At 46.2% G+C, this 27,763-nt stretch overlaps 1 protein-coding gene across 1 annotated transcript; it reads left to right on the forward strand.

The window, feature by feature from the left end:
• The first annotated feature begins 1,887 nt into the window (after positions 1–1,887).
• On the forward strand, positions 1,888–14,722 carry Gabarapl2 (GABA type A receptor associated protein like 2). Its single transcript, XM_006974076.4, has 4 exons — positions 1,888–2,048; positions 2,350–2,405; positions 3,653–3,825; positions 14,119–14,722. The coding sequence occupies exons 1-4, from the start codon at positions 2,015–2,017 to the stop codon at positions 14,207–14,209; spliced, it is 354 nt and encodes a 117-aa protein (XP_006974138.1). The 5' UTR covers positions 1,888–2,014; the 3' UTR covers positions 14,210–14,722.
• The last annotated feature ends 13,041 nt before the right edge of the window (positions 14,723–27,763 follow it).

A 27,763-nucleotide genomic window follows, 5' to 3' on the forward strand; every position in this document is an offset into this window, starting at 1 on the left:
TCTCTACCAACTGTGCTAAGTCCCCAGTCCAATGATTTTTTTTTTCTGTCTCTTTTTCTTTCTTGGCCTGGGGATTAAATCCAGGCCGGAAATTGCTCCATTACTGAACTACATTCCCAGGTTAGGCTGATCATTTAAAAAAGTCTGGATGAACCAGGTATGGTGGCTAATGTCTTCAGTGCAGGCACCCAGGAGACAGAGGCAGGAGGATCTCTGAGTTAGAGGCCACCTTGATCTCCAGAGCAAGTTCCAGGACGGTTAGGACTACATAGAGAAACCCTGTCTGAGTGTATTACAGATCTTCTTTAAAAGTTCATTTCTCATCACATTATGGAGAAACCAAAGTCATCTACATGCAAGTCAAAGTGCAATTTGTTCCAGGTTTTTCCGATCTGTCTCCTAGCATCCTCCTCTTTGTTTATTTAGTTCTAGCCACAGGGGGTCCTTTGTGTTCCTAGCTTATGACAATTTGTCCAATAATCACTCCATCCCACCAGCGCGTCATGCTCTAGTCATCCACTCTGTTTTATTTTTCTAAATATCACCTGTCATTACTTAACACTCAGTTTTTTTTTTTTTGGTCTTCTTCCATGAGAATGCAAACTCTGCTACAGCATGGGTGTTGTCTGTTTTGCTCATGATTTCTCCCAGTTTCCAGAACAGCATTCTTGTATGCAACATCGATGTCTAAGTATAATACTCAAAGGATATTTCATTTCATGAGAGACCAACACCTAGTTGCTCAGACACACAGTCTTTAAAATTTTTCAGTTACATTTTTGTTTATATTTACATTACTTTTTTGGTGCATCTGGGTGTGTATGTGTACAGAGGCATGCCACGGTGCATGCACTGAGGCCAGAGGGTAACCTTTGTAAGTGACTTCTCTTCTTCCACCACTTGGGTTCTGGGTATTGAACTCAGGTCTTCAGGCTTGGCAGCAAGCAACTTTACCTGTTGAGCTGTCTCACCCCACCCCACCCCTACCCCTGCCCATTTAAAATAACAAAAATACTTTCAGCATGAAGCTATAGCCACAGCATCTGTCAGGAATTTCGGCTGTAGGAAATGATGGATGACAACATTCAGACACAGTCCTGACAGATGCCGCAGAAACACAAGCACGTGGTCAGATGCCCAATTAACTGCATATTCGTGTTACATGTTCACCAGTGCATAAACAGATGGTGACCCAGAGCGGGCTGCTCCGATGACTGGGCTACGACTCGCCTATGGGTGAAGCTCAAGGCTTATGCCTGGGCAGGTGACACCAGCGACTCGTGCTGATTGCTGAGCCACTCCCACTGGGGGCTCCGTCGCCTTGGCCGTCTCATGACCAGCTCTCGGGGGACAGTCACACTTAGCCTCTGACAGTTTCTGATGCGTGGATCCCTGTGATCGGGGATATTCCCTTGACTCAGCGCATGTCTGTGATACTTGTTCATAAATGTTTATGAATGTTTGAATATGTAGTCGTGAGTAAAGGGAAATGAAATTTGTCTAAATCAAAGTTTAGGTGAGAAAACTCTTATACTAGAACTCTAGGCTGTCACCAAGTACTCACGGCCACTCCGTGCCTCCCGCCTTGTCACCAGGACAAACGTTAATATTCATCTCTCTCCAAAGCCCCAGACTTCCCCTACCGGAGTCCTTTATAAGCGTTCTAAGCGATGAGCCGTAACCTGCCCGTCACGCACCATCCAGAGACCCCCCATTCCAGTCACTAAGGCCTCGAGCCTCCACGGCCCCGCACAGACACCTACGTCAGCCGCCATCCACCCCAGAGCCCCTAGTGGGGGTCCTCCTAAGCCCCGCCCCCTCACGTAAGTTCATGCCCCTGGTACATAGTCCGGGCGCGCCGGAAGCCCCGCCCCGGGTAGTTGCTAGGCTCCGGCAGCCGGAAGTCCCGCCTGCCGAGTAGTCGTCGCTGCCGCCGCCGCCGCCTCCGTTGTTGTTGTGGTCGCTTCTCCGAAGTCCGCGGCTCCGAGAGCCGCCTCCGTCGCCTCCCGCCGCCATGAAGTGGATGTTTAAGGAGGACCACTCGCTGGGTAAGCGCGGTCGGCCTGACCGGGCCCCGAGCCGCGGCCCCTCCCCCACTCGGGCCGCTGGGTCGCCCAGGCCCCGCCAGCCGGGGCGCCTCCTACGGACCCGTGTACCCCCTCCCCCTCCGCGGACCTTGCTGGAAGTCGGTGACGGGGACCGCGGCCAGGGACCCCGGGGGGCGAGGACTCGGGGCGTATGCGCGCTGGTTGCGGGTGGCGAAGGGCGGACAGGAAGATGGGGTTCCGGGAACCAGGGGACGACTGGCGGGCAGACGCCGACCGTCAGCTCGGTGTACTTCTCTCCCAGAACACAGATGCGTGGAATCCGCGAAGATCAGAGCGAAGTACCCCGACCGGGTTCCGGTGAGTGTGGACTCCCTGTCTCCTCACCCCTCTGTCACCCTACGAGTCTTGGATCGCTAGGCCATGCAACAGTTGATAAGGTCCCAAAGTGTAGCCGGAGACCGGACGGGTTTGGGCTGGGGCCGGCCCAAGCTTGGGGCTCAAGAGGGTGGTGCTGTTCAGGGGCATCAGTGCTGAATCTTCCGATCTAGGGCAGCAAGCTGCTTGCAGCCTCTAGGCTCCCTCGCCAATTATGTAAGGAACCGTGTTCTAGGACAGGGCAACAGGTCACTTCCACTTTGGGGAACGGTGGTGGAGGGAGACTGTCCCTTGGTCTTTGATATAGTGCCACAGTCACAGGACATTCCTCTTTAACTTTGAGCCTTTAACTTGTAGTTTCTCTTCACCCTGATACTGTCATCCTTGCTTTACCAATAAATCTGAAATGCCACCGTTTTTTCTTTAATCAATAAGTATGATGCTATGTTTCTGCCATAGTTGGGGAGATGGTTTCTGCTATCCTTATTGATTTTTGAAGGACATAAAGTCTTATTGTTGGAGCTCTTTGCTTGTAAACAGTTGCTTTGAGGAGAGAATGAGGAGGACAAATGTTAACCTGTTTAGAGAAGCAACAGGCCAAATGAACACCTTGATTCTTGAGTGGCTGGGATTGTAGAGCATTGCCATTAACTCATCTTTTCTTCTTTCCATTCTTGCTTGGGATTTTAATTCTCTAGTGGTGTGGATCTGTTCTGGGATCCTGGATTAACAGACTACAGATGAAACTCTGACCAGATAATCTTTCTTCTGCTTAGATAAAATGTTACAAAGTTAGCCGGGTGGTAGTGGTGTTCACCTTTAATCCTAGCACTCAGGAAACAGAAGCAGGCAGATCTCTTAGTTGGAAAGGTAGAAAGTTTTGTAGCTGTGTTTCTCTTACAGATGCTGAGATCAGAGATGAGAGATGTAATTGACCAAAGATAACATATTTTTATCAGATCTGGACCTCCAGAGTGTGGCTTATTAAGACCTAGGAGTATTACTCATGCTGTGCAGTTTCCCATGCATTTCCTTGCCCACTCTGTGCTCATCAGACTGTGAGGACAGAGCTTTGTGCTTACGTGCACTGTGCTCCTTGTCCCTCCCCTTCCTTCCCCTCTCATCTGTTTACAGTGCTGGGAATCAAGTACGGCCTTGGTGCATGCCAGGCAAGTGCTGCTCTTTGCTGAAGAAGAACCTCCCCTGCTGACATATCTTGACTTTTCCAGGTGATTGTGGAAAAAGTCTCAGGCTCTCAGATTGTTGACATTGACAAAAGGAAGTACTTGGTTCCCTCTGACATCACTGTGGCCCAGTTCATGTGGATCATCAGGAAAAGGATCCAGCTTCCTTCTGAGAAGGCCATCTTCCTGTTTGTGGACAAGACAGTCCCACAGTCCAGGTGAGAGGTGTTTACTAGATGTGCCTCTGGTTTAGAAATTCATCTGCTGCTTGTAAAACCCAAGCCTTAGGAGGTATAAAAGCTTAAGAGAGCCGGGCGGTGGTGGCGCGCGCCTTTAATCCCAGCACTCAGGAGGCAGAGCCAGGAGGATCTCTGTGAGTTCGAGGCCAGCCTGGGCTACCAAGTGAGTTCCAGGAAAGGCGCAAAGCTACACAGAGAAACCCTGTCTCGAAAAACCAAAAAAAAAAAAAAAAAAAAAAAAAAAAAAAAGCTTAAGAGTTCTGCAGCTCCTTGTATATCAGTAGCTTCAGGAAAAAAACACAGGGGCACAATTATGTATATACTCTGTTAAGAGAATGGAACAGTGTGTGTGTGAGCCAGAGGTCAGCATTGGGTGTCTTCCTCAATTACTTCTTTACCCTATTTACTTTTTTAGACTAATGCTTTTTTTTTTTTTTTTTTTTTTTTTTTTTTTTTGTTCACTTTTTAAAAATTGTGAGTGTGTGCCGGGCGGTGGTGGCGCACGCCTTTAATCCCAGCACTCGGGAGGCAGAGGCAGGCGGATCTCTGTGAGTTCGAGGCCAGCCTGGACTACCAAGTGAGTTCCAGGAAAAGGCGCAAAGCTACACAAGAGAAACCCTGTCTCGAAAAACCAAAAAAAAAAAAAAAAAAAAAAAAAAATTGTGAGTGTGTATGCATGCAGGTGCATGTGGAGGTCAGAGAACAACTTTTGGAATTGATTCTCCCCTTCCACCATTGGCACTGAGGACAGTTGTAAGGCTTGAGTGGCCAGTGCTTTTACCTTACATCTCCAGCATCTATTTTGAGACAGGGTCTCACTGAACTTGGAGCTGACTGATCTAAACTCAGGTCTTCATGCTCACATAGCAGGCAGTGTGTACCGAGTCACCTCCTTGCCACCAGATCCGGACTTAAAAATGTACCCCTTGGAGCCTCCTGGCCTCTGGCTCTGGCCTCCACATACACACGCACACCCCATACCCTAAATAAATGACTCTCAGAAATTCTTTAAAACCATTCAGAACTTTCTTGGGCTTAAACCATAGTAGAACTGAGGCCTACAGTGAGGTTTTCACCTAATGACTCATGTAAATTGGTCCCATTTCTCTCTGTCAGGAACCTGTAGGTCCCGAAGAGGCTCATCATTAGCTCATCATTCTGCTCAGTTACCTCTAAATATAGTTCTTTGCTCTTCTGGAAGTCGGTATCTCCCAGCTCCACAAGTCTGATAAAGTGACTATGTCCAGTCAGGAGCCACAGTGACATCTATAGGGTACCTCCCTTGATACCACCTGCTTTGGTGGCCAGTAAGACTGACTGTTATGTTGCCTAGGAGCAATCTTTGTTTCTTTCTTTCTTCTTTTTTTGGTTGTTGTTGTTCTTGTATTTCCAGACAGGGTTTTTCTGTGTAGCCCTGGCTGTCCTGGAACTCTCGAATTATAGACCAGACTGGCCTCAAACTCAGAGATCTGCTTGCCTCTGCCTCCCAAGTGCTGGGATTAAAAGCATGTGCCACCATGCCTGGCTTTAGAAGTGATCTTTGTAATATAAACTGGGACCGGAATTTAGGCAGCGGCCATTACAGTTTCCCTCTTGGTATAGCTCACAGCCTGGCTTTAGTCCCCCGCGGAGAGAGGAAAATAGACTAGCTAGCTGAGATTTGGTTACTCCTTTCCCATTATTGATTGGGCATTTAAAAACCCTAGCCAGATTTTGGTCTTCATGTGTTCCCTCGGTGTGAGTTTCTTGTCACATCTGATTTTAGTGACCCACACTAGGTTTCACACTACCTCAGAAGTAATATTTCTAACAATTTAAGCTTTCAAAGTTTTGGGAACTAGCCTAGTTTGTCAAAATATAATTCACTGGAAACTACAAAAGATGCCCTGCGTAGTTGCACATACCTATAATCCTGGCTCTTAGGAGCCTGAGGCAGGATTTCAAAATTCAAGGATAGCCTGCAGTTTTACAAAGACCTTGTTTCAAAAGGAAAGTTCCAGAAGCTTAAGCTGAATTTTAGACTTTATTTCTTTTGAAGGTGAAAAGCTCTGGCTATATTCTCTTGGTCTGATTTCTTTGCAAATCTCTACTACCTATTTCTGGTGTCTGGTAGAGAGGGTACAGGAGAATACTAGAAGCGTCTCTAAAGCCAGTATTTGCCTGAGGAGATAGGAGAAAGGCCAGGGACTGCCCACTGGGTGCTACTGGTCTTTTAATACCTATAGCTCTGGTAATCTTGTCATTCTTGGGTCTAGACCCCCTTACTTAGCCTTCCTTCACAGGCTTTTGGGGAGTATGTTGTTGGACATGTACTTTACCAAGGGAGGAAGGCCAGGCATCCATCGTGGGGTCACTTTTGGCTCTCCTTCAAGTAAAGGAGGAGGTAAATTTTCCTTTATAGCTTTTAAAACCTGTACAGTACCTTGATTCTGTTTTCTCCTTCTTGGAGATGGTGGCTTCCTGGGAGGAAGTAGGATCAATGGCACTGGGTTGATTTTCCTTAATGCTGAGTATAGTTGTCCGTCGTCGTCGTCGTCGGTGGTGGTGATCCAGTTCAGGGCCTTGTCTTGCTAGGCAAGTGCTCTGCTAGCCACATCCTCAGTCCCTGGGACTTAATGTCTGAAGACATTGAGATTTCTCTGATGCACCACAGAATCTAGTGACTGGAAACAGCTTATAGGTCTCATCACCCATTTCCTCCCTGTTGTCCTGAAGTGTAAATTGAATTGGAAGTGAAAAGCGGTTTTCAGGGCAGCAGAGGCTGCTTCAGAGCCATTTTCTCTCCAGTTCTTTCTAGAAAAACAAACGGGCTGTCATTTTTCCCATTTGCCTTTCTAGTCTGGTAAGACTCTGTCCTAAAGCAGATTATATTCGACCAAAGTTAGGATTCTAGGACTGAGTGACCAGAACCCTAGAAATCAAATTCTGGCTCTAGAGGATGAAGAGAACACCCAGGCCCTTAGCACTGAAGCTGCTTGATGCAGGCCAATCTGTATTCATTTGGAAGTTGTTTTTTTTTTTTTTTTTTTTTTTTTCTCTGTGTAGCTTTGCGCCTTTCCTGGAACTCAACTTTGTAGCCCAGGCTGGCCTCGAACTCACAGAGATCCTCCTGGCTCTGCCTCCTGAGTGCTGGGATTAAAGGAGTGTACCACCACCGCCCGGCAGGAAGTTTTATTAAAAAGGTATTTGTTGATGGGCAGTGTTGGCATACAAAGGTAGATCTGAGTTCAAGGACAGCCTGGTCTACATAGTAAATTCCAGATTAGCCAGGGCTATATAGAAAGACCCCATCTTATAAACAAACAAACAAAAATGGATTTAGAGATGGGCAGTGGTGGTGCACGCCTTTAATCTGGGCACTCTCAAGGCAGATACAGGCAGGTCCTTGTGAGTTCGAGGCCAGCCTGGTCTACAGGGCCAATTCTAGGACAGCCAGGACTGCTGCACAGAGAAACCCTGTCTCAAAGACAAACAAAACAAAAAACCCAAAAACATATTTGTTAGCCAGGTTTGGGATGATATTCACTTTTAATTCCAGCTGTTGGTAAGAGGAGACCTTCCGGGGGAATACAGTGAGACCCTGTCTCCAACAAAAATCAAAACCAAAACCCAAATTTGTTTATAAACAAAGAGACACGTGACACCATCAGACCCATGCAAATGTAAACACCTGTCAGCCCAGAGCACAAGAGTGTCTTTCCTAAAGCTGGTAGTGACAGCTTCACGTCTCTCAAAGTCAGTTGAGCTGCCTCTTGTCAGCTTTTTCCAGGCTCCTTGGGAGCCCTGGAGCCTCCTTTAACCTGCATCCAGTGCTTGCAGAGTGGCTGGGGAAATGAACATAGAGAGACGGTGAATCCAGGCTCTCCCTGTTCATTAACTAGCAGTGTTGCCAGGTTCAACAGTGCATGGGTTATGTGTCAAGCTGAACACAGGTGATAAGCATGGAGAGTGGCATAGTTAGTACTAAATACAGTTATAGGTTCCCTTTCTTAAAAAAAAAAAGAAAGAAGGAAGGAAGGAAAAGAAAAGAAAAAAAGAAAAGTAAGAAAGAAAAGGTGGTGGGATCTGGATCTCAGCTTCCTTTTCTTTTTCTTTCCTGGGTTTTATGTTTGTTTGAGACAGGGTTTCTCTATATAGCTCTTGCTGTCCTAGAACTCACCATGTAGACTAGGCTGGCTTTGAACTCAGAGATGCACCTGCCTCTGCCTCCTGAGTGCTGGGATTCAAAGCCACCATACTGCCTTTTTCTTGTCCCATTAGAAAGTTGAGTTTTCTGCCTAGGTGCTTACCTCAAGAATCTGGCTCTACACAGAAGAGGAACTATCCCTTGATGCAGACAGAACTGAAAAAGACATTGGGATAAAAGTTTCCCAGTCATTGTAGTGGAGGGGAACCCAAGTCTCTTAATAATCTTTGTTCTTTGTTTAAAGCACAGACAAGAATGTTAGTTTCCTGTTTAAAATAGAAACAGAAAGCTGGATGTTGTGGTGTACACCTTTAGTCCCAGCACCAGAGACAGGCAGGCAGATATTTGTTCAAAGCCAGCCTGGTCTACATAGTGAGGCTCTGTCTCAAAAACAAAACTAAACCACAACAAAAAAATAGAAACAGGAATGTGGCTGGGCAGTGGTGACACACACCTTTAATCCCAGCACTCATGAGTCAGAGGCAGGGAGATTTCTGAGTTCCAGGACAGCCTGGTCTACAGAGTGAGTACCAGGATATCCAGGGCTACACAGAGAAACCCTGTCTTGAAAAATAACACAAACAAAAGAAACAGAAATGTATTATTGAATAAATATCTTCAACATGTTGACAGTTTGGCCTGAAGAGACCAGTGCTGCTGAATATGGTGTTTGGTTGGTGGCTTCCTGGTCTGAAAGAAGTCTTAAAGGATGATGATTTTAGGGTCCATCTTTTGTCAGAAATATGCTTAAGCTTAAAAATTTTCATCATTTCTGGGTAAATACTTCTTCAGAAATGGCTATTGGTCTGGTGAAGATAGCTCAGCAGGTAAGGTGCTTGCCACCAAGCTCGATGGTCTGAGTTTGAGCTCTCGAACCCACATGGTGGAAGGAGAGAACTGAGTCCTTGTTTTGGTTTGTTTGTTTTGTGTTTGTTTTTAAGAAAAGATGTGTTTTAGGAATGGCAGATTTGTGCAAGAGTAACATGTGATAGGAAGGAATAGTCAGCTCTGTGTGTTTTGGTTTGGGTCCATTAGGTTTGCACTTGACAACCAATGCCTTTCAGGTTCCTCGGTGGTGGTCATTGACTCCTGCCTCACTCCACTGTCCTGCCTTGCTGAGAGACAGGAAAGCACATGAGCTGTACAGCAGATGGCTGGCCAGGTGTTCATTACTCCAGCCCATTTATGACTCATTCCTCCATGCCCTGCCTGTGGTTGGGAGTCAAGGCAATTCCACTGGGGTTGGGCACCCACCTGAGTCCTAGGTCATCCCCCCCCCCCCCCCCCCATCCACAAGGCTGTTGAGAAGCAGAAAGTGAATGTTTGCCTTTGGTTGTCATAGCTAATCCTGGGCCTGGTTCTTCCTAGGACTTGACTTTACTGTTGGTCAGTTCCTCCACAGGAGAAATGGCTGCCTGGATCTTTGTGACCCCAAATGGAGGCACGGGAGCAGCCTCTAGGGAACAACTGTGATTCCTTTTACTCAGCACTCAGAATTCCATCTCTCCTTAGATCGACTCCATGGTTTGCATTTGCCATTGGCATTTTCCATCTCTTTACTAATCAGAACCAAGAGTTTTGAAGGTAGAAACAAGAGCCCCCAGAGCAGAATTCGTTCCAGATGCCTTCATGTAGTACCGGATACTACAGCACTAGAATGCAGTGTACTTAAAGGCTTTGGGTCTCTACAGACACCTCGAAGTAGCTTAGGTAGGAAGCCATGGAATTGTGGTCTGACTGACTTGCTCTGTCTGCAGGCTTGGGCAGCTTGCCTATCAGGTGTGTTAGGGCTGCCTCTGTGCTTTAGGACTGACTCCTGACCATTCTGACAGTGCCTGCTCAGTGCGGGTGATCAGGCCTTGTTCTGAGAGGGAAGCTCATCCACCCTGAGGTGTATAGAACATGTCGTCACCTGACAAATGCCGCCCCTGCTGCAAATTCTCCTGTACAGGGTCCATTTTGCCTGCCTGTGCTTCATTTCAGTAAACTTTGAATGGGACATTAGCGTGTGTTTGAGAAACACTGTTCTGAGGAAGGTCCTTGCCAAAGGTACAAAGATTTAATGCTAGGCTTGTCATTGGGACAAGCCTACTGTGTATTCACTTGGAGGCAATACAGGTTGGTGATAAGAATGTTTTCTAGTTTTGTGGATAAATTATTTGTCTATGTATTAGTTTTTATTCCTTTGAATTATGGGTTGTGATAGTACTGACTTCAGGTTGTTGTGAGGATAAAAAGTTACAATATGTACAGTACTTAGAATAGAGCTTAGAGCGTTATGGTAGGTAAGATTTTTACTGCCGACCTCTATAGCCGCTTGGGCACTGTTAAACAAATTGATGCACTTAAAAGACAGTGGACCTGAGGGCTGAAGAGCAGCTCTTGTTGCAGAGGACTGAGATTTGGTTTGCAGCATCCATCTAGCCCCTCACACTGTTTGCAACTTCAGTTGGGGGGGGGGGGGGCTTGCCTTCTGTCCTCTGCAGTCATCAGGCACTCACATGCACAGATATACGTGCAGGCCAAACACAAGTATGTGAAATAAAAGTAAATTTTAAAAAAGCAAAGAGAAACAGTGGAACAGCCACATGATTATGACCTCTACCCTTTAGAGGTCAGGACTGAGTCTCAGGCCACTCTTGGTCCAGACAATAGCTGTCCCAGTGCTGCTCATCATTCACTGTGGGCAGCTTGTGGAGTCTGAGGTAGACCCTGGGGTGGGTCATGAAGCCCTTTGGGTATTTGTAGTTCAGCAGCAGGGTTTGGAATTGCTGCATTAGTACTTGTGACCGCTGGGAAAGAGTAGAACTTCATAGGTGGAACCAGGGAAGTGCTGAGTTGAACACTGTAGGCGATTGCCATTAAACCCATTTGGTAATGACAGTGGGGAGATATTGGAGCACCTGACACTGGAGCATGTAGGGTAGGCTTGAGCGCTATTGTGGTGTTTTCCTGTTAGCTTCTTTCTGAGAAGTCTCAGAAAGGGGGCGTTTCTCTGGGCATTCCCAGCCAGCAGTATAAGAATTTTGGGAGGACAAGCTATATATTTGAGTTCTTCTGCTACCTGCTGGCTTTTCACTCATTTTTGACTCATTACCTTACTTCCTAATCAGATGAAAACTCTACATCCCACAAAGAATGGGTGCCTTTGCCCTGAATATGGCCACACATAGACTCATCTTCAGCATTTTATTTTCTGTTTATTTTGTTTTTTCGACACAGGGTTTCTCTGTGTAGCTTTGGAGCCTATGGTGGATTTCTGTGAGTTTGAGGCCAGGCTGGTCTACAGAGCAAGTTCCAGGACAGCCAAGGCTTCAAAGAGAAACCCTGTCTTGAACCCCGCCCTCCCCCCAAAAAGAAAAATATGCCTATGAAAACTAGAGAGGGGACATGAAATAGCTACAGTCATGAGATAAGCTTTGAGGGGAGCAAGTAGTGAGGTAATATGGGGCACAAGGGTGCAGTGGGATGGGACTCAGGGAGAGGGCGGGTCAAGGCAACCAAAAATTCATGGACGAGAATGCCTCCAAGGAGACCTGTTACTTGGTATGCTAATTTTTAAAAAGGCCTGGGTCCCACCACAAGAGATCTGATTTCATTTCATTCATGGAGATGCTTGTAAAGCTCTCTAGAGATCCTGAAGGCAGCCCAGGTTGAAAATCAACACAGTTATTCTCATGAATCAGCTTCCTTCTACACCTGACTTGTCAGTGGAAATGGCATGAAACCTCTTGTGGGTTTTAAAAATTCTAGTAGCTCCTTAACACCCAACAAGTTAAAAACAGGTGAAATTGCTAGGTGTGGTGGTTAAACTTTTAATCCCCAACACTCAGGAGGATCTCAGAGTTCAAGGCCAGCCTGGTCTACACGTGGAGTTTCAGAACAGTTAAGACTACATAGAGAGACCTTGTATCAAAAAATCAGCATGCCTTTAATCCTAGCACTTGGGAGGCAGATGAAGGAGGGATCTCTGTGAGTTCTTTCAGGCTAGCCTAGTCTACAGAGTGAGTTCCAGGATAGGCTCCAAAGCTACACAGAGAAAAACAAAACAGGTGAAATTAACCATTTATTTAACTTAGGAAATGGAAAAATTTGTCATTTCAACATGTAACCAAACTTGATGTTTTATTTTTGAAATCTTGTGTTTTTATACTTAGCACATCCAGTTCTGATGGCACATTGCAGTTGCTGAATAGAGACAGTGATCTGTTTTCGAAGCAGCCATAAAGGATATTCTTCCTTAACAACAGGGATTTGATTAAGCAGTGCTGTTCAGAGAAGTTGGCTTGTTTTCTTTGTGTTTGGTTTTTAGATTTATTTATATACATGAGTTTTAGCCATATATATACATACCACGTGTGTGTCTGCTGCCCAGAGAGGTCAGAAAGGGGTGTCAGACCCCATGGAACTGGAGTGATGGATGGTTGTGAGCTGCCATGTGGGTACTGGGAACAGAACCTGGGTCCTCTGGAAGAGCAACAGGTGCTCTTAATTGCTGAGCCTCTCTCCAGCCAATCTAGAGTTTTCTCACATGTTCCAAATTGAGAACCTCACACGGGGAGTTTTTGTGATTGCAGAAGAAGATGAGGCTTTTTCTTGTGCATACTCATCCCTCACATTATTATTTAATTAATAATCTACCCACACAGCCATCTCCAGGAAACATGCAAATGGGGTGGGAAGTGAAATAAAAAAGCAAAAACTCCCCCTGCAAATGTCACCTATTGGTCTCAGTCAGACACACAGGAGCACCAGCAGCAAAGCCGGGGAGAAATCACTGCTTCACAAAGCTGAGGTTCTGGATCCCTCATTTTCCCCATTGGTCCTTGGTTGGCTACATATTTATTTTTGAGACAGGGTATTATGTAGCCAGGCTGGCCTAGAATTTGATATGTAGCTAAAGGTGACCTCGAACTTCTGATCGTCCTGTCCTCAGTGCTGGGATTACAGGTTTGAACCACCATACCTAGGCTGTATGCAGTGTGGGAGGTTGAACCCGCGCTGTGGGTATGCTATGTAAGCACTCTACCAGCCGAGCTACACCCCTGTTCTGTCCATATCTAGACAACTGTTGTGACCAGGGCTCATTCTTGGATCAGCATCTTACTGCTGGTTCTGGTTGACCCAGCACTTGTGGTCTTATGGCATGAGTATGGTCACGTGGCCAGAGTTTGCATGAGGTTGCAGTAGGTGTTACTACTCTCATTGAGACAACTCAGTTTCCTGGCAGAGAACTGGATTAGTTCTCCACTGCAGTCTGTTTCACAGCATAGGGAAAGCTGATTTTCCACCCACATGTTTAGTTTAAGGAATCTTATTTTTGGAGGCTCTTTGGAAGCTTGAGCAATCTTTTATTGCGTTTTATTCTTTTGCAATAGTGGGAATCTAACCCAGGGCTTCACCCCTGCTGGGCAAGCACTCTACCACTGAAGTACATCCCTGGCCTAGGGAAGGTTTCTTTAGATCCCAGATACAGTGGGAACTTTGGGCATTGTACACAAGAGTCTCTTTGATCATACTGTAGAGATCTCTGGGGTCTCAGAGATTGTGGCCTGGGAGTGTTCAGAGTAAGTATCCACATGTACCTTTGATACTGAGTCTAAATTTATAAATATTCAAATAAATACCCTGAAGAGGAGAATCCAACACCTTCTTGCTTACAGGGGTCTTTCATGGTCATGGTCCTTTTGCTCTTTCTTTTGCTTATGTTGCCCATCATTCTGGTCATTTAAGTCATCAGATGCCTTTGCAAGGTCCGAGTGTGCAGGGACTTCTGGTGTCTGCCTGCCACTGTCCCTGGCTCCTGATGTGCTATAATCCTCTCCTCATTTTTTGTGGTGCTGGAGATTGAACCCAGGACCTCGTGCTTGCTGTGAGGGCTGTACCACTGACCCCCGTCAGCCCCGTCTTCATTTTCTTCATGCTCTGCGTTCTTTTAGGAGAACAGATTGTAGGTCACAGCAGGGCACCTGAGTTATTTTTACCTCCCAACCATCAGCCACAAAGCTTCTCATCCTTAAGCCTCATTTTTCTACTTGATACCTGGACTCAATTCTCAATGATTTTTTTTCTTTTTTCTTTTCAAGCCTAACTATGGGACAGCTTTACGAGAAGGAAAAAGATGAAGATGGATTCTTGTATGTGGCCTACAGCGGAGAGAACACTTTTGGCTTCTGAGGGCCAGTGCTTGCTAGGTGCACCGTTCCTGCTTGTGTATCTTGTAAATAACTGGCTGTTTTCAGTTCCTCTACCAGAGCCTCTTCACATAGACCTACTAGTGCATTTGTAACTGGATTTATTTCTTAATATATTGGAAGGTTTTGTTTCCTTAGATTAGTAAATTATACAGAGTTTTATTTTCAGTTTTCTTCCTGTGCACTGTCCTCATGGCTATATGCTCCAGGGAACCCGTCCTCTGGGAATCCTATTTAATGAAGATATTTCCATAATGAAGGGAGGTAGGTGTGGTACTCAAGTGAAAAGGAGGGGGTGATGCATTGTTCTGGATTATGTTCCAAGTGTTAGATAGCTAAGTATTAAAAGCACCCAAATGAAATCCTTAGCAATCAGAACACACTTGCTTCACTAGATTTTGCCAACTGCAAATCATGTTGGACTGAGCTAATCTGTTCTTCTTTCTGAGACTATTAAGGTAAATAATTAACAATAAAACTTACTCTTATAAAGGCATCACAGTGTGACCATGTCCTTTATTCACCTTCTTTTGGATGAGTCAGAGAAATGGTTCCTGTTTATCAGGCCTGAAGAAGGGCTTATGGGCCATGTCAGCATAGCCTAGGATGGGAAGTGGTGGCTGCTATCATAAAAAGGGATTATTTTTTCAGTGGTTAATAAATACAGTCACAAGATTCGGATACCAAGACTATGTAAAAAGGTATACATTTCAAAGTCTTGCTTTTACCCACTGTTTTCTGATCTCTACTGCTTATGGGAAATTTACTTGTATAGGCTTCTTTTCAGTATTTATTTTAGTAGCATAATTAAATATGAATTTATGCATATAATTTTTTAAAAAGATTTATTATTTATTGGTGTTTTGCCTACATGTATGTCTGTGTGAGAGTTTCAGATCCCCTGGAAACTGGAGTTATAGACAGTTGTGAGCTGCCATGTGGTGCTGGGAATTGAACCCGGGTCCTCTAGAAAAGCAGCCAGTGCTTTTAACCACAGAGCCATCTCTCTAGCACCATGTATACACATTTTTGTTTACATAAAATAAAGCATATATTTATACATTGCATTTTTGTTTTGTTTAAGACAGGGTTTCACTTTATAGTTACAACCTGACAGACATCATCCATCCTTTATGTGTAACTGTGCTTTTCTGTTTGAGATGGGATCTCTGACGTCCTGAAGCTCACTGTGCCTGAGTGCTGGGATCAAGGCGTGCGCCACCAAACCCGGCTTGTACCTGTGCTCTTTTTTTTTTTTTTTTTTTTCCTTTTTTTGGGTTGTTTTTTGTTTTCTTCCGAGACAGGGTTTCTCTGTGTAGCTTTGGAGCCTGTTCTGGAACTCAGAGAAATGCCTGCCTCTGCCTCCAGAGTGCTGGGATTAAAAGTATGTGCCACCACCGCCCAGTTTTGTACCTGTGTTCTTTAAGGTGCATAGTTTTCTCACAAATTAGCATAGATGTGTATGCATGTCAGGACACAAATGCATCTTGGAGAACATGGCTTTGTATCTAAATCTTTCACAGATGGACTGACTAGGTTGGTGGCTGTAATTTTATATTTATATATCATCAGACCTAAGGAAACCAGCCAGGCGTAATGGCACTTGCCTTTAGTCTCAGCACTTAGGAGGTAGAGGCAGTCAGCTTGGCCTACATAGTTTCAGGACAGCCAGAGCTACATGTGAGACCCTGTTTTGAAAACAAAAACAAAAAAGGAAAGTTATTACCCAGTGATGTAAGGACATGTAATTAAAATGATAATCAACTTTAAAATTTTATTTTATTTGATGTGTATAGGTGTTTTGCCTGGATGTATGTCTGTGTACCATGTGTATGCCTGTGGTAGCCAGAGAGAATTGGAGTTACGAGTGGTTGTGAGCTGCCGTGTGGGTCCTCTGGAGGCAGTCTCTCAGCTGCTGAGCCATTTCTAGCTCCTCCTTTCTGTTGTTCAATGTCTCACTTTGTATCCCTGGCTGGCCTGGGAGCAAATAGCCACTTGCCTCCCCTGCCTCTGAGTGTTGGGACTAAAGGCACGTGCCACCACACTGTCAAGATTGTGTTTTACCTTTACCAGAATAGAAGCAGGCTGACACAGCTCTCTATTGATGAGTTTCTCAATTGGAATTGGAAGAAACATTTTTGTCAAGAGTAACTTGTAGGTTTTCTCCAAATTTGGCCAAATAAACTGTATGTTTGTCTTTGCTGGTAGTTTCAGACTGGAGCCAGTGGACACTGGCCTTGGATGAGCAATGGACAGGAAACAGCAAGCTTGTTACTTAGGAGACTTGTTTGTGGCCATGTGCACTAACCTGAGACAGGCCTAAGCAACAGAAAGACATTTTCTTGTTTGAGATAGCACAGGGAGGTTCACTGGCTGTAGGCATTGCATGATAACATTAAAACCTCATTTCTTGCTTTTGTATTGATTTCATCCTCAGGCAGATTCTTATTTTCTTCTTCTTTTTGAGGAATGGCCTTTATTAATTTATTGATGGGTTGATCAAGTTTGTTGTGGGGGTTTTCTTGAGACTGTCTTTTGTACACCAGACTGACCTCAAACTCACTATGTAGCCAATTATGACTTTGAACTTCTGTCTCCTACATCTACTCCCTAAGTGCTGAGATTACAGGGATGAGCCACCTGGACCAATTTATTTGTTTTGTATTTGGAACCCATAAGAAGCCTGGGATTACCTGCTCTCACAATTTTCCTGCCTCAGCTCCCCTGGTGCAGTGTCAGGCTATGGCCTTTAGACTGAGACCCAACCAATGGACTAGTGAGAAGAGTATTCTAGACACAGGGAGCAGGAGGGAAAAGAGCCTGGAATCAAAGAGCAAGCGGTTGCCTTGGCCCCAGGTAGCCAGACTCTGACAAAGGCCCCAGCGATCCCTAGCTCGGCGGTTCTCAGGCAGATTCTTTGCATGTGATGGCAAAGATACCTTCATCAGCTTAGCAGCTCTGGGAAGAACACTTTTTGTTGTTTGTGTTTAGACAGTTTCTCTGTAGACTAGACTGACCTCAGAACTCAGTGATCTGCCTGTTCTGCCTCCCTGAGATAAAAGTGCTGGGATTAAACGTATATACCACTACTGCCCTACACACACTTCTAGTACAAACAAAAGCCCCTTGGACTCGGTGTGGTGGCACACACTTATAATCCTGGAGGTAGAGATGGGCAGATCCCTGACTTCCAGGATAGCTAGAGCTACATGGAACCTTATCTCGGGGAGAAGGGGGTCCTCCCTTGGAGGAGATAGTTAGTTGAATGTACAGCTTGTCACTCAGCTTCTTGGGAGGCCGAGGAGGAGTATTGCTGAGTCCAAGTTGGGGTAACAGACCATTTCTCAAGTCTCTCGAAGGACTCTGACCTTGGGCCACACACACACAGCCCTGCCAGGGACAGGTAGGCAGGGATGGGGAGTCTCCATTGGAACAGGACAGGACAAACGGAAAGGAGACGAGGCAGCCTCCCAGGCGTTTTGATCTATTTCTGCTTGTAACCACAAACCCACAAATGCACCTGAGGAGAAGGGTAAGAAAATCTCAAGGCAAGTCATCGAAGCTGGCTATGGGTTTTTTTTTTTTTTTTTAATTTTATTTATCTATTATACATACAGTGTTCTGCCTGCATCCCTGCAGGCTGGAAGAGGGCACCAGATTTCATTACAGATGGCTGGAAACCATCATGTGGCTGCTGGGAATTGAACTCAGGACCTCTGGAAGAATAGCCAGTGCTCTCAACCTCTTGAGCCATCTCTCCAGCCCCTGGCTGTGGGTTTTTAAAGGCAATTTCATATATCCCAGGTCGGTCTCCACCTTACTAAGGAGCCAAGGATGACCTTGACTTCTGATCTTCCTGTCCCTGAGTTCTGGGATTACAAGTACGCACCATCACACCTGGTTTTGTGACTTGCTAGGGATGGCGCACGGGGCGCACGTTAGGCAAGTTCCCCTGACTGTCTTGTTAAGTAGCTCATGGCTAGCGTTTATGGAACACCTATTGGATACTAGATAACTTACACTTACTACAGTTTTCCCAAAAGGCCTGTCAGGTGAATAGTATAGTTTTCACGGCCATATTGCTACAGTTGACAGAACCGAGACACCAGATGAGGTTTAGGAAGAGTGATATGGTTGACCGCGGTCAATCATGTCATGCTTGTTCCTACTTACAGTGTGCCCAGGAGGACTCGGCCTCGTTTAGACTACCAAGCAGCCCTACCTGTGCAGTAGTGAACTGCTTACTCACGTGGACAGTACAGGATTATACTGTGCTGGACACTGGGGCGCAATATGAATAAAGGATTACCCCATCCTGTCTGAGCTTACAGACAAGGCTGTCAGTGCTATGGTGGAGTCTGTTAGGTGGGCTGGAAAGGTGGCTCAGTGGTTAAGAGAGTACCACTTTTGCAGAGGACCCAAGTTTGGCTCCTAGCACACATTAGGAAGCTCACAGCTGCCTTAACTCCAGCTTCTCACACCTCTGGGCTCTGAAGCCACCTGCACTTACATGCACACACATATACACATAATTAAAAGTGAAAAAAATGAGTCCTTAAAGTGTTGAAACAGCACAGTTCTAAGCCCACCATTGGAGTTGGAGAGGTATCCCAGCGGTTAAGAGCAAATGGCGGCTCTTGGCGGAGGGTCCAGGTCTGGTTCCTAGTGCTCACACAGGGCAGCTCACAGCTGCCTGTAACTAGCCCCACCAGACCCAAAGGATCTTGTACTCATATGTGCACAAACCTTCCCCCGCATACACATTAAAAATAAAGTCTTTAGGTGGAGGAGGGGCGGCTCAGCAGTTCAGAGGACTGGGTCTTCTTGCTGAGGACCTGGGCTTAGTTCCCAACACCCACACGGTGGCTCACAATTATCTGTAACTCCTGTTTCAGAGGCTCCAGATCTCCTGGCCACTGCACAAAGACGTAGACAGTGTTCAGACACAGGCAGAACACCCATACACACAAAATAATAATTAAAAAAAGTCTGGGCATGTAATAATTCCAGCTACTTGGGAGGCTAGGGTAGAAAGTCACACATTCAGCCTGTGTCCATGGAGTGAGACTTTGTTTCAAAATTATTTTTAAAAATGGAGATCTGGAGCTACAGTTCAGACATAGAATGCCTCTAGGCATGAAACTCTAAATTTGATTCCTACATTAAAAACAAAACTGCAGTCACTACTACTCAATATTCTGATAGTAAAATCTGTACCATGGGGAAGGCTGGGAAGATGGCCCAGTGTTTAAGAACACTTACTGCTCTTACAGAGGATCTGGGCTTGGCTCCCAGCACTTACGTGGTGGCTCAGAGCCATCTCTAACTCCAGCTCTAGGATACCAAACATCTGGTCTCAGGTACCAGGCATCCATGAGGTGTACATATATACATGTAGGCGAAATGTTTACACACAACATTTTTGGTTTGGTTTTGGTTTTTCGAGACAGTTTCTCTGTGTAGCTTTGCGCCTTTCCTGGAACTCACTCTATAGTCCAGGCTGGCCTCGAACTCACAGAAATCCGCCTGCCTCTGCCTCCCAAGTGCTGGGATTAAAGCCTTTGCCACCACCACCCGGCAATACTTACCTGGCAGGGGAGATACCATGATCACAAAATTTTTTAAAGAAAAAGGAAAAGTGGGAAGGGAGGAGTTGAGGTGGATAAGATCAAGAAACATTGTATACATGTGTGAAACTAAAAGCAAATAAAAGGTACAAAAAAGAAACAAAAACCTGTGTCATCAAACTGACGCCAGTACACCGAGCACTGAGGCTGAGGCAGGAGGATTGCCACAAGCTGAGGCCAGCTTGAACAGAGATTTTTTGTTGTTGTTGTTGTTGTTGTTTTGTTTTTGAGAGAGAGAGAGAGAGAAATACCCACTAACAACAAAAGGGAAGGTGGTAAGTGGAAGGCCTCAGCTCCAATGCAGAGCTTGCTCCGGCAGCCCATACAAAAAAGCTGGAAAAACACAGCCCATCAACGCCAGTGCAGAGGAGTCTGGGAAACATTCCTCCTTTTATACAATACATATAAACACGAATAAAACAGAAATGAAGAGCAAACCTTAATTGTACACAGACCACAACTGCTTTCTTATGTCTTAAACATCAAGAGAAGCTATAAAAATTGGGAGGAAGTGGAGCATGGCTGCTGAAGCGGCTGTTACGGGTGGTGCTGGGAGCAGGGCCTTGCGTTGGCTTCATAGGCCCAGAGCCAGCCCACACAAATGCTCATGTTTTTCGGTACCAATTATAGCCATCTAGAGGACAGAAGAGGGGAAATACACTGCTAACAGGAGTAAAAGCTAGACGCTTTTAGGGATAAATTTAACACTGACTCCCAAGACCTTCAGGGAAAAACAAAACAGTACTGAAGGCGTCAAAGCAGACCTAGACTAAAGGACACAGCAGTGCACATCTGAGTATGTGAAGATGCGTGCCATCTCCAGGTCATGAGTCATTAATACCATTTCAATAAAAATCCCAGGAAAGGCCAACAATAACAAGGAATGTCAGAAAAAGAAGCTGCAGAGACCAGTTTCAGTAGACACGTGACAGTACCTTTACTAACAGTAATTAACAGCACTGTAATCTAATACGTCGTCAGAGACTGAGACAGGAGTTCAGATTTGAGGTCAGTCTGGGCTCTGGAGAACAAAACCACCCAATGGGGTGGTGTAGTACAACGTAGAACACAAGAGAAACTGATGTATTCACAATAGACTGCACAGGGGCTGGGTGAAACGGTACATGCCTGAAATGCTAGTCACCTGCATCACCTTTGGTACCGTGCCTTGGTGTGCTTTGGTTTTGTGTGTGTGCATCCTGGGGACTCATGTGGATATGTGTGCATGTGCCTATGCAAGCCAGGGGTCAACTTTGGGTGTTGTTTCTCAGGTGCTGTCCACCTGGTTTAGGCTTTGCTGGCTGGCCAGAGGGCCCGGGCCTCCTGTGTCTGTCTTTTCATTGCGCGGTTACTGGTGGGCACCATCACACCTAGGGTCACCGTGCTTGGCTTTTTTACGTGGGTTCTGGGGATTGAACTCGGGTCTTCATGCTTGTGTGGCAAGCACTTTATGGGCTGGGGCTATAAACGCCAACACTTAAATTTTTTATTTCATTGGGTTAAATAAGGCCATTTTATTATGCAAGGATGTAAAGTGCTTGGCGCGTGTCTTCCCCCATTCTCTGCCACCCTCCCCCTTTATTCTCTGCTCTCCCAGACAGTTTTGTTTCTCCTTTGTCTTCTGCACATATGTATATGATCTTAGAGAGAAAATAATTTATTATGATTATTTCCTGTTGTACCCACCTGTTGCTGGACCTTAACAGCTCCCTCGGGGGAGGGGTGAGAAGGCACGGACACTGGGAGTCAGTTGAAGGCAAACGACAAACCCACTTATTTAATAATGGGGGAGGCCTTAGGGTCAGGAACTCTGACAGTGACCAGGAACTCGGACAGCACCTGTTGCTAGGCCCTCAGGCAGACTCCAGGTTGGCTCATGAGGAAGTACGTTATGTGCATGCCTTGGCAAATGGTCTGAGCCAATTTCCTTGACCCTATGGGCCCTGTCCTGCTACACCCATCATCTTGCAAATGACATAACCATTTAACCGTTTGGGTGGGTTTTTTGTTTGTTTGTTTGTTTGTTTTCTCAAGACAGGGTTTCTGTGTGTAGCTTTGGAGCCTGTCCTGGAACTCACTCGGTAGACCAGGCTGGCCTAGAACTCACAGAACTCCTACCTCTACTTCCAAGTGTTGGGATTAAAGGTGTGCACCATCGCCGGGCGGTGGTGGCGCACGCCTTTAATCCCAGCACTCGGGAGGCAGAGCCAGGCGGATCTCTGTGAGTTCGAGGCCAGCCTGGGCTACCAAGTGAGCTCCAGGAAAGGCGCAAAACTACACAGAGAAACCCTGTCTCGAAAAAAGAAAAAAAAAAAAAAAAAAAAAAAGGTGTGCACCATCACCACCTGGCTTGGGTTTTTTGTTTTTTGTTTGTTTGTTTTTTAAATGGCTGAAAAAAGTGGACACAGATTGGTTTCACAATTCCTCGGCTGTGAATACTACTGTAATCAACACGTGAAGTACCTTTGATGTGTTGACTTGGAGTCTTTCTCAATGAGCTTGTCAGTTCCCTCAAGACACCACTGTCTGCACCTCACCAGTTGTCTTCCAATTACTGCTGTACGCCCCCCCCCTGCCCCCCCCAAAAAATCATGGCCTCCTGGGTATCAGCTCTCTCTTGTAGCCCATATCTTTATTACAGAGGAGAGTGAACTTCCTAGGTATAATTTCTATCCCATGACCTTTCCCCAAGTCTCCAAAGTGCTGAGTTGTCAGGATAAAACCACCCTCCCTTGCGGGACATCCTCCTCACTGTGACCCAAATGCATGGTCAGCATCCTCCCAAACTCTCCTAGGCCCTGCCAGTCTGGCCATGCTCTGTCCTCATCTCTGCCCTTCCATGTGATGCCCTCTACCTCAAATGCCTCCCCTCATGTTCCTGTATGTGGCACTAGCCAACCCTCAGCCCTCCCCTGAACTCAGAACTCCCAAGGTGACTGTGGTCTTCTCTCAGGCTGGGTGCTGGCTTCCATCACAGTCACCCCCCACTGTGCTGTGCCTCTGTGGAGTTAAGGAGCATCATGAAGAGAGTCTCGGACCTCAGGATGCAGAGCTCTCCTCACATCCTTCTCTCCCTCTCCCCCTCCCTTCCTTCTGAGGACTTCAATCCAGCAGCATTTGGAAGAAGCCAATAGAAATGCTCCTATTCTCAAAAGACTCCATTGGACTGAATTGTGGAAAGATTTACAAAGCGCAGCTGATTCTCCGTCATGTCTTTATTTCTCAGGGAGTAAGAAGTCAGCCAAGAAAACCAAACAAAAAACTCCCTGTGGGTGGCTTGGAGGCCAAGCCACTGAGTTAAGTAGGAGGAGACATGCCCTCTGGGATCAGCAGCTTCCCCCTCCCCGGCCCTGGAGGAAGGCAGTTGTGGGCTGAGCAGTGCCTGCCAGCCCGGGGTGTGCACCTGCCTCCACAACCAGATTGGCTTCCATGGAGGGAAAGCTTCTAGGTTTGCAAGCCTAGACAGCAGGTTGGATACAGTTGCTTCTGGGCTGAAGGGCAGACCCAGACTGAAAGTTCCCACATGCAAGTCACCGTCAGAGCAGTGGACATCTCTCACCTCAGACCCGTGCTGCATACGATCCCATTTCATCCCACAGACCCAACCCCTGCTTCATAGATGGCCAGCTTCTCACTAGGTTCTAAAGTTACTGTGTTATCCTCCTGCCTCTACCTCCAGATTGCTAGTCTTACAGCAGGTGCCGTCACACCTAGCTTTCTGGGGCTTCTTTTATACAGGACCCATCCCATTCACGAGGGCCCTGCCTGATCACCCTCAAAGCTGCAGTCATGTGCTAACACCACCATACTGGGAATCAGGATTTCAACGTAAGTATTGGGGAGGAGGCAAACACAGAGCCAGGCAGAGCTGGACTTTGAAGTAGAATTTGGAAGGCAATAGGAATGTTCCTAGCGGAGCTCTTTTGGAGCTGGTTTGGTCTGGTCTGTCATTCTCTCACACACTCCTTTCGCCCTCGGCCCGGCAGCAGTTACTGTGCTAGGTGCTCAGAGGGCATTCCTGGTGGCACTGAGTTAGTGGAACAGCATTATTACTGCAGGAAAACACCAGTGGGAAGGTCATTCTTTCTCCAGAGGCCAAAATAGCTCATAAGAGGCAAAACCAAAACCAAAACCAGAAAGTTGTTGAAACCTTGTATTCGGAGGAATGTGTAACCTGTGTGTAAATATTGGGAGGAGCAGCGTCCTGTCCTGAGACATCAAGAACACTTTTCTTCCTCAACAAAACCTAATTCAGCACAAATGGGAACCAAGACCGAGCATGCATTTCCTGGAGTGAAGTCGGGGAGTTGTTCAGTGTCCTTTCTCATGGATTCCCCGAGGGACTCACATAAAGGCCTGTTGTTGAACTGAAGACAGATGCTGGGAAAGGGCTCTGTGGTCCCGCTCCATTGTCAGGTTGGTTTCACCGCTGAGGGGCCCACCGGCCCTCTCCCTTGGAGACGCTGGGTTTCAATGTGCTTTTCATTCTCTTGGCTGCCAGAGCAAATGGCTGTCACTGTTTCCATTGTGAGCTCTTCCCTTTGGAATGGGGCCAATTTCGGGGAACATGTACTTGAGACCAACATTTGGCAATCTGGGTTCCTACTTGGAGGGATTTTCTGCCTCTGCCACACTTGGTCGCCTAAAAGCAGTGCCAAGCAGACTTGGTTTAAAATGTTGATTCTTAACCCTGGCTGGCTCCTCTGGGTAAGGGCAAAATAGCAAACTCAGAGCCCCCAGGTTGCTAGAGTAACACAGAAATTCTCCCCTATAACCCCCCTCTCAAGTGCCTGTCCCCCGTCACTAATATAACTCAGGCCATTTGCATGTCACATCATCAATAGATTGAAGAAAATGTCGCATGCTTTATATATCCAATTAGAGGTTTCATTTGCTTTTTGTTTGTTTGTGAGACAGGGTCTCACTATGTAGCCCTGGCTGCACTAGAACTCACTATGGAGACCAGGCTTGCTTTGAACTCAGATACCTGTCTGCCTCTGCTTCTCATGCCTAGATCAAAGGTATGTGCCGCCACACTCCACCCACTTGAGGTTTTTTCTTTTTTTTTTTAATGGGGCTGGGGGAATAGCTCAGAGGTAGAGAGAGTACTTGCTTAGCATGTGCAAGATGCTGTTTGATTCCTAGCAGCACATACATACTCACACATTTTTTTTTTCCTTCGAGACAGGGTTTCTCTGTGTAGCTTTGGAGCCTGTCCTGGAACTCACTCTGTAGCCCAGGCTGGCCTCGAACTCACAGAGATCCACCTGCCTCTGCCTCCCAAGTGCTGGGATTAAAGATGTGCGCTCCCACTGCCTGGCTCACACCATTTTTTAAAATGGGAAATCCTACCTTACCCTTGAAAAAAGCCGAGCATCCTAATTGTTGGGACTTTATTTTGTAGAACAGAATAGAGGTCAGAAGTCAAAGGTTAAACACCTTCCCTACACACAACTGGAGTTGATGGCAGATGTGGCACTAAGATGTAATTGCTTCAATGGCCACACTCAAGTTTATTCTGCTATCTCAAGTAATTAATAAGGACTTTTCCCTTTTACATTCTAATCAAGGTATAATCACATTTTTAAAAGTACACAGAACATAACTGTAGACCTTAATAAACTTCTAGTAGACCTGCATTCCTGTATTTAATACCTCAGTTAAAATCCAGACTAAAGCTGGGCCGTGGTGGCGCACGCCTTTAATCCCAGCACTCGGGAGGCAGAGGCAGGCAGATTTTTGTGAGTTTGAGGCCAGCCTGTTCTATAGACTGAGATCCAGGAAAGGCGCAATTTACACAGAGAAACCCTGTCTCAAAAAACCAAAAAAAAAAAAAAAAAAAAAAAAGTGACCAACAAACAAATGGACAAAACAGCTTGATTTCTACCCTCTAGAGATCTGTTGAGTCTCTTCTCTTCAAGTCACCACACTGGGCACAGCACTCTGATTTATATTCCTTTCCATTTATTCTGAGGCTGTACTTTTGTATTTTTCCAGTGCTGGAGATTGAAACCAGCAACTTGTACATGTTAACAAGTGCTCAGTCCTACCTTCTGACATTGAATTCAAAGGTTTACTTACAGCTGAAGTATCTCTGACTAATTCCCTCTCTCTTTTGGGCTACAGAACCACTGAAAAATGGTTTCAGATCTACTTGGACAGCTTTACAGGGAAACAGCTGGCCCAATTATGATTACAGACACAATTAGTTTTAGTTTCAGTTTTTGATTTTGTTTTGTTTTTTTGAGACAGGGTTTCTCTGTGTAACCCTCAGTGTTCTGGAACTAGGCTGGCCTTCAACTCAGAGATCTGGCCTTCAGTTTTAATCTGCTGGGATTAAAGGCTTGTGCCACTACTGCCCAGTTTTCTTGTTTTTACAATTAAAGAGATTCACATGTATAGGAAGTCAAGGCCAACTATGATTCCTCAAAATGAGGTATAAAATAAACTCTTCCAATCCAAAAACAAGGACACTTTCTCCAAGGTATGTGCCTCCCTGGCTCTGAGATCACACATTCAGGATGGTGTGGCTGTAGATGAGGAATCCCAGACCTTTCTAATCTAGCCATTCCCGGCTAACCGGCTTAGTTCCTATGGGAAGATTTGCTTGGACCCATGAGGGGGAACACACACACACACACACACACACACACACACACACACACACACACACACACACACACACACACTCTTTTGTTTTTGTTTGAGGCCAGTTCCCCCTGCACTGACCTTTGTGCAGCCGTGGGGCTCCCAAGAGCTCTGGCTTTCTCACCAACACACAAGGCAAGCGGTCACTGAAAACTAGCCACAAGAGAGCGGTGTTTAGAAACTGGAAACGCTAGCTTTGGAACATTGTCTTAAGGCCAAAAATGTCAAGGTCTGGGTGGGGAGAGCTTTCCAGCCGCCACAGACACAAGCAAATCAAACCGGGCCTGCACTTTTCCAGCAGTGCACTGGCCGCCAGGGCAGGCTGTCTTCGCCACAGCAGCTTCATTTCCTCAGACAGTGAGCGCATGCTCGGCACTGGTGCATTCGATAAAACACGGCATTTAACCCCATCCTGGAGCAGAACTGTGTGAACATGTACACTGCATGTCTGAATCAAACTAATCAAACTAAAAACCCCAAGAAGAACACTTGCACACACACAGTCATAACCTTAGGCCCTACTTCGGAATGCAGGATGAAGAAGCAGCAATGGTGAGTGAGAGTGAATTCGTCCCTCCAGAGCCAAATTTGGATGATGTTTTTCACTGAAGACACAATTTTGCAGGATTATGGGTAGAGCTGCTTAAGGTATGCTATGAATCCATTTCCTATACAGCATCACTACTGAGGTGTTTAAAAATACAAAGTCCTCTCCATCAATTAAAAAAAGAATACTGGGGTGGGGTGGGAGAGTGCTTGTCCAGCAGCATAAGGCCCCAGGTTTCCTCTGCCTTTCCTAGTTTCTCTGATTAGGGCAAACCGTCCGGCTGGTTGGCCTGTGCCCCGTGTTGGTCTATGCAGCCCAGTGAGGTCGGTGGGTGGGAGGCAGGGACAGGCATGGATGTGGGGGCAGTGTGACTCATATCCTCTGATGTCACCAGAGAGAGCAGGCTGGCTGCAGCCAGAGTCTGGAGACCATAAGAGGGACACAAGCCAGATGATGCTCTGAAGCCACTTTGTTCTAGAGGTGTTCATGGGATTGGTGCAAGGCTCAGACCTGAGAACATTGCTGGTGGTAGGGGACAGAGAAGGGGAGGGTAACTACATGGAGAGCACAGCCTGGACTTTAGGGAGGTCAGGAGTTCAAGGGCAGCCTAGGTTTCATGAGACACAATCTGGAAGCCGGCAAGCACCTGCCAGCACTGGAAATGTCCGTACAGTCCTAAACTTGGGTTTTAAGAGCATAAAAAAAAAGTAGGCTG

The sequence above is a fragment of the Peromyscus maniculatus genome, chromosome 5, assembly GCF_049852395.1.
Source record: "Peromyscus maniculatus bairdii isolate BWxNUB_F1_BW_parent chromosome 5, HU_Pman_BW_mat_3.1, whole genome shotgun sequence".
NCBI lineage: Eukaryota > Metazoa > Chordata > Mammalia > Rodentia > Cricetidae > Peromyscus > Peromyscus maniculatus.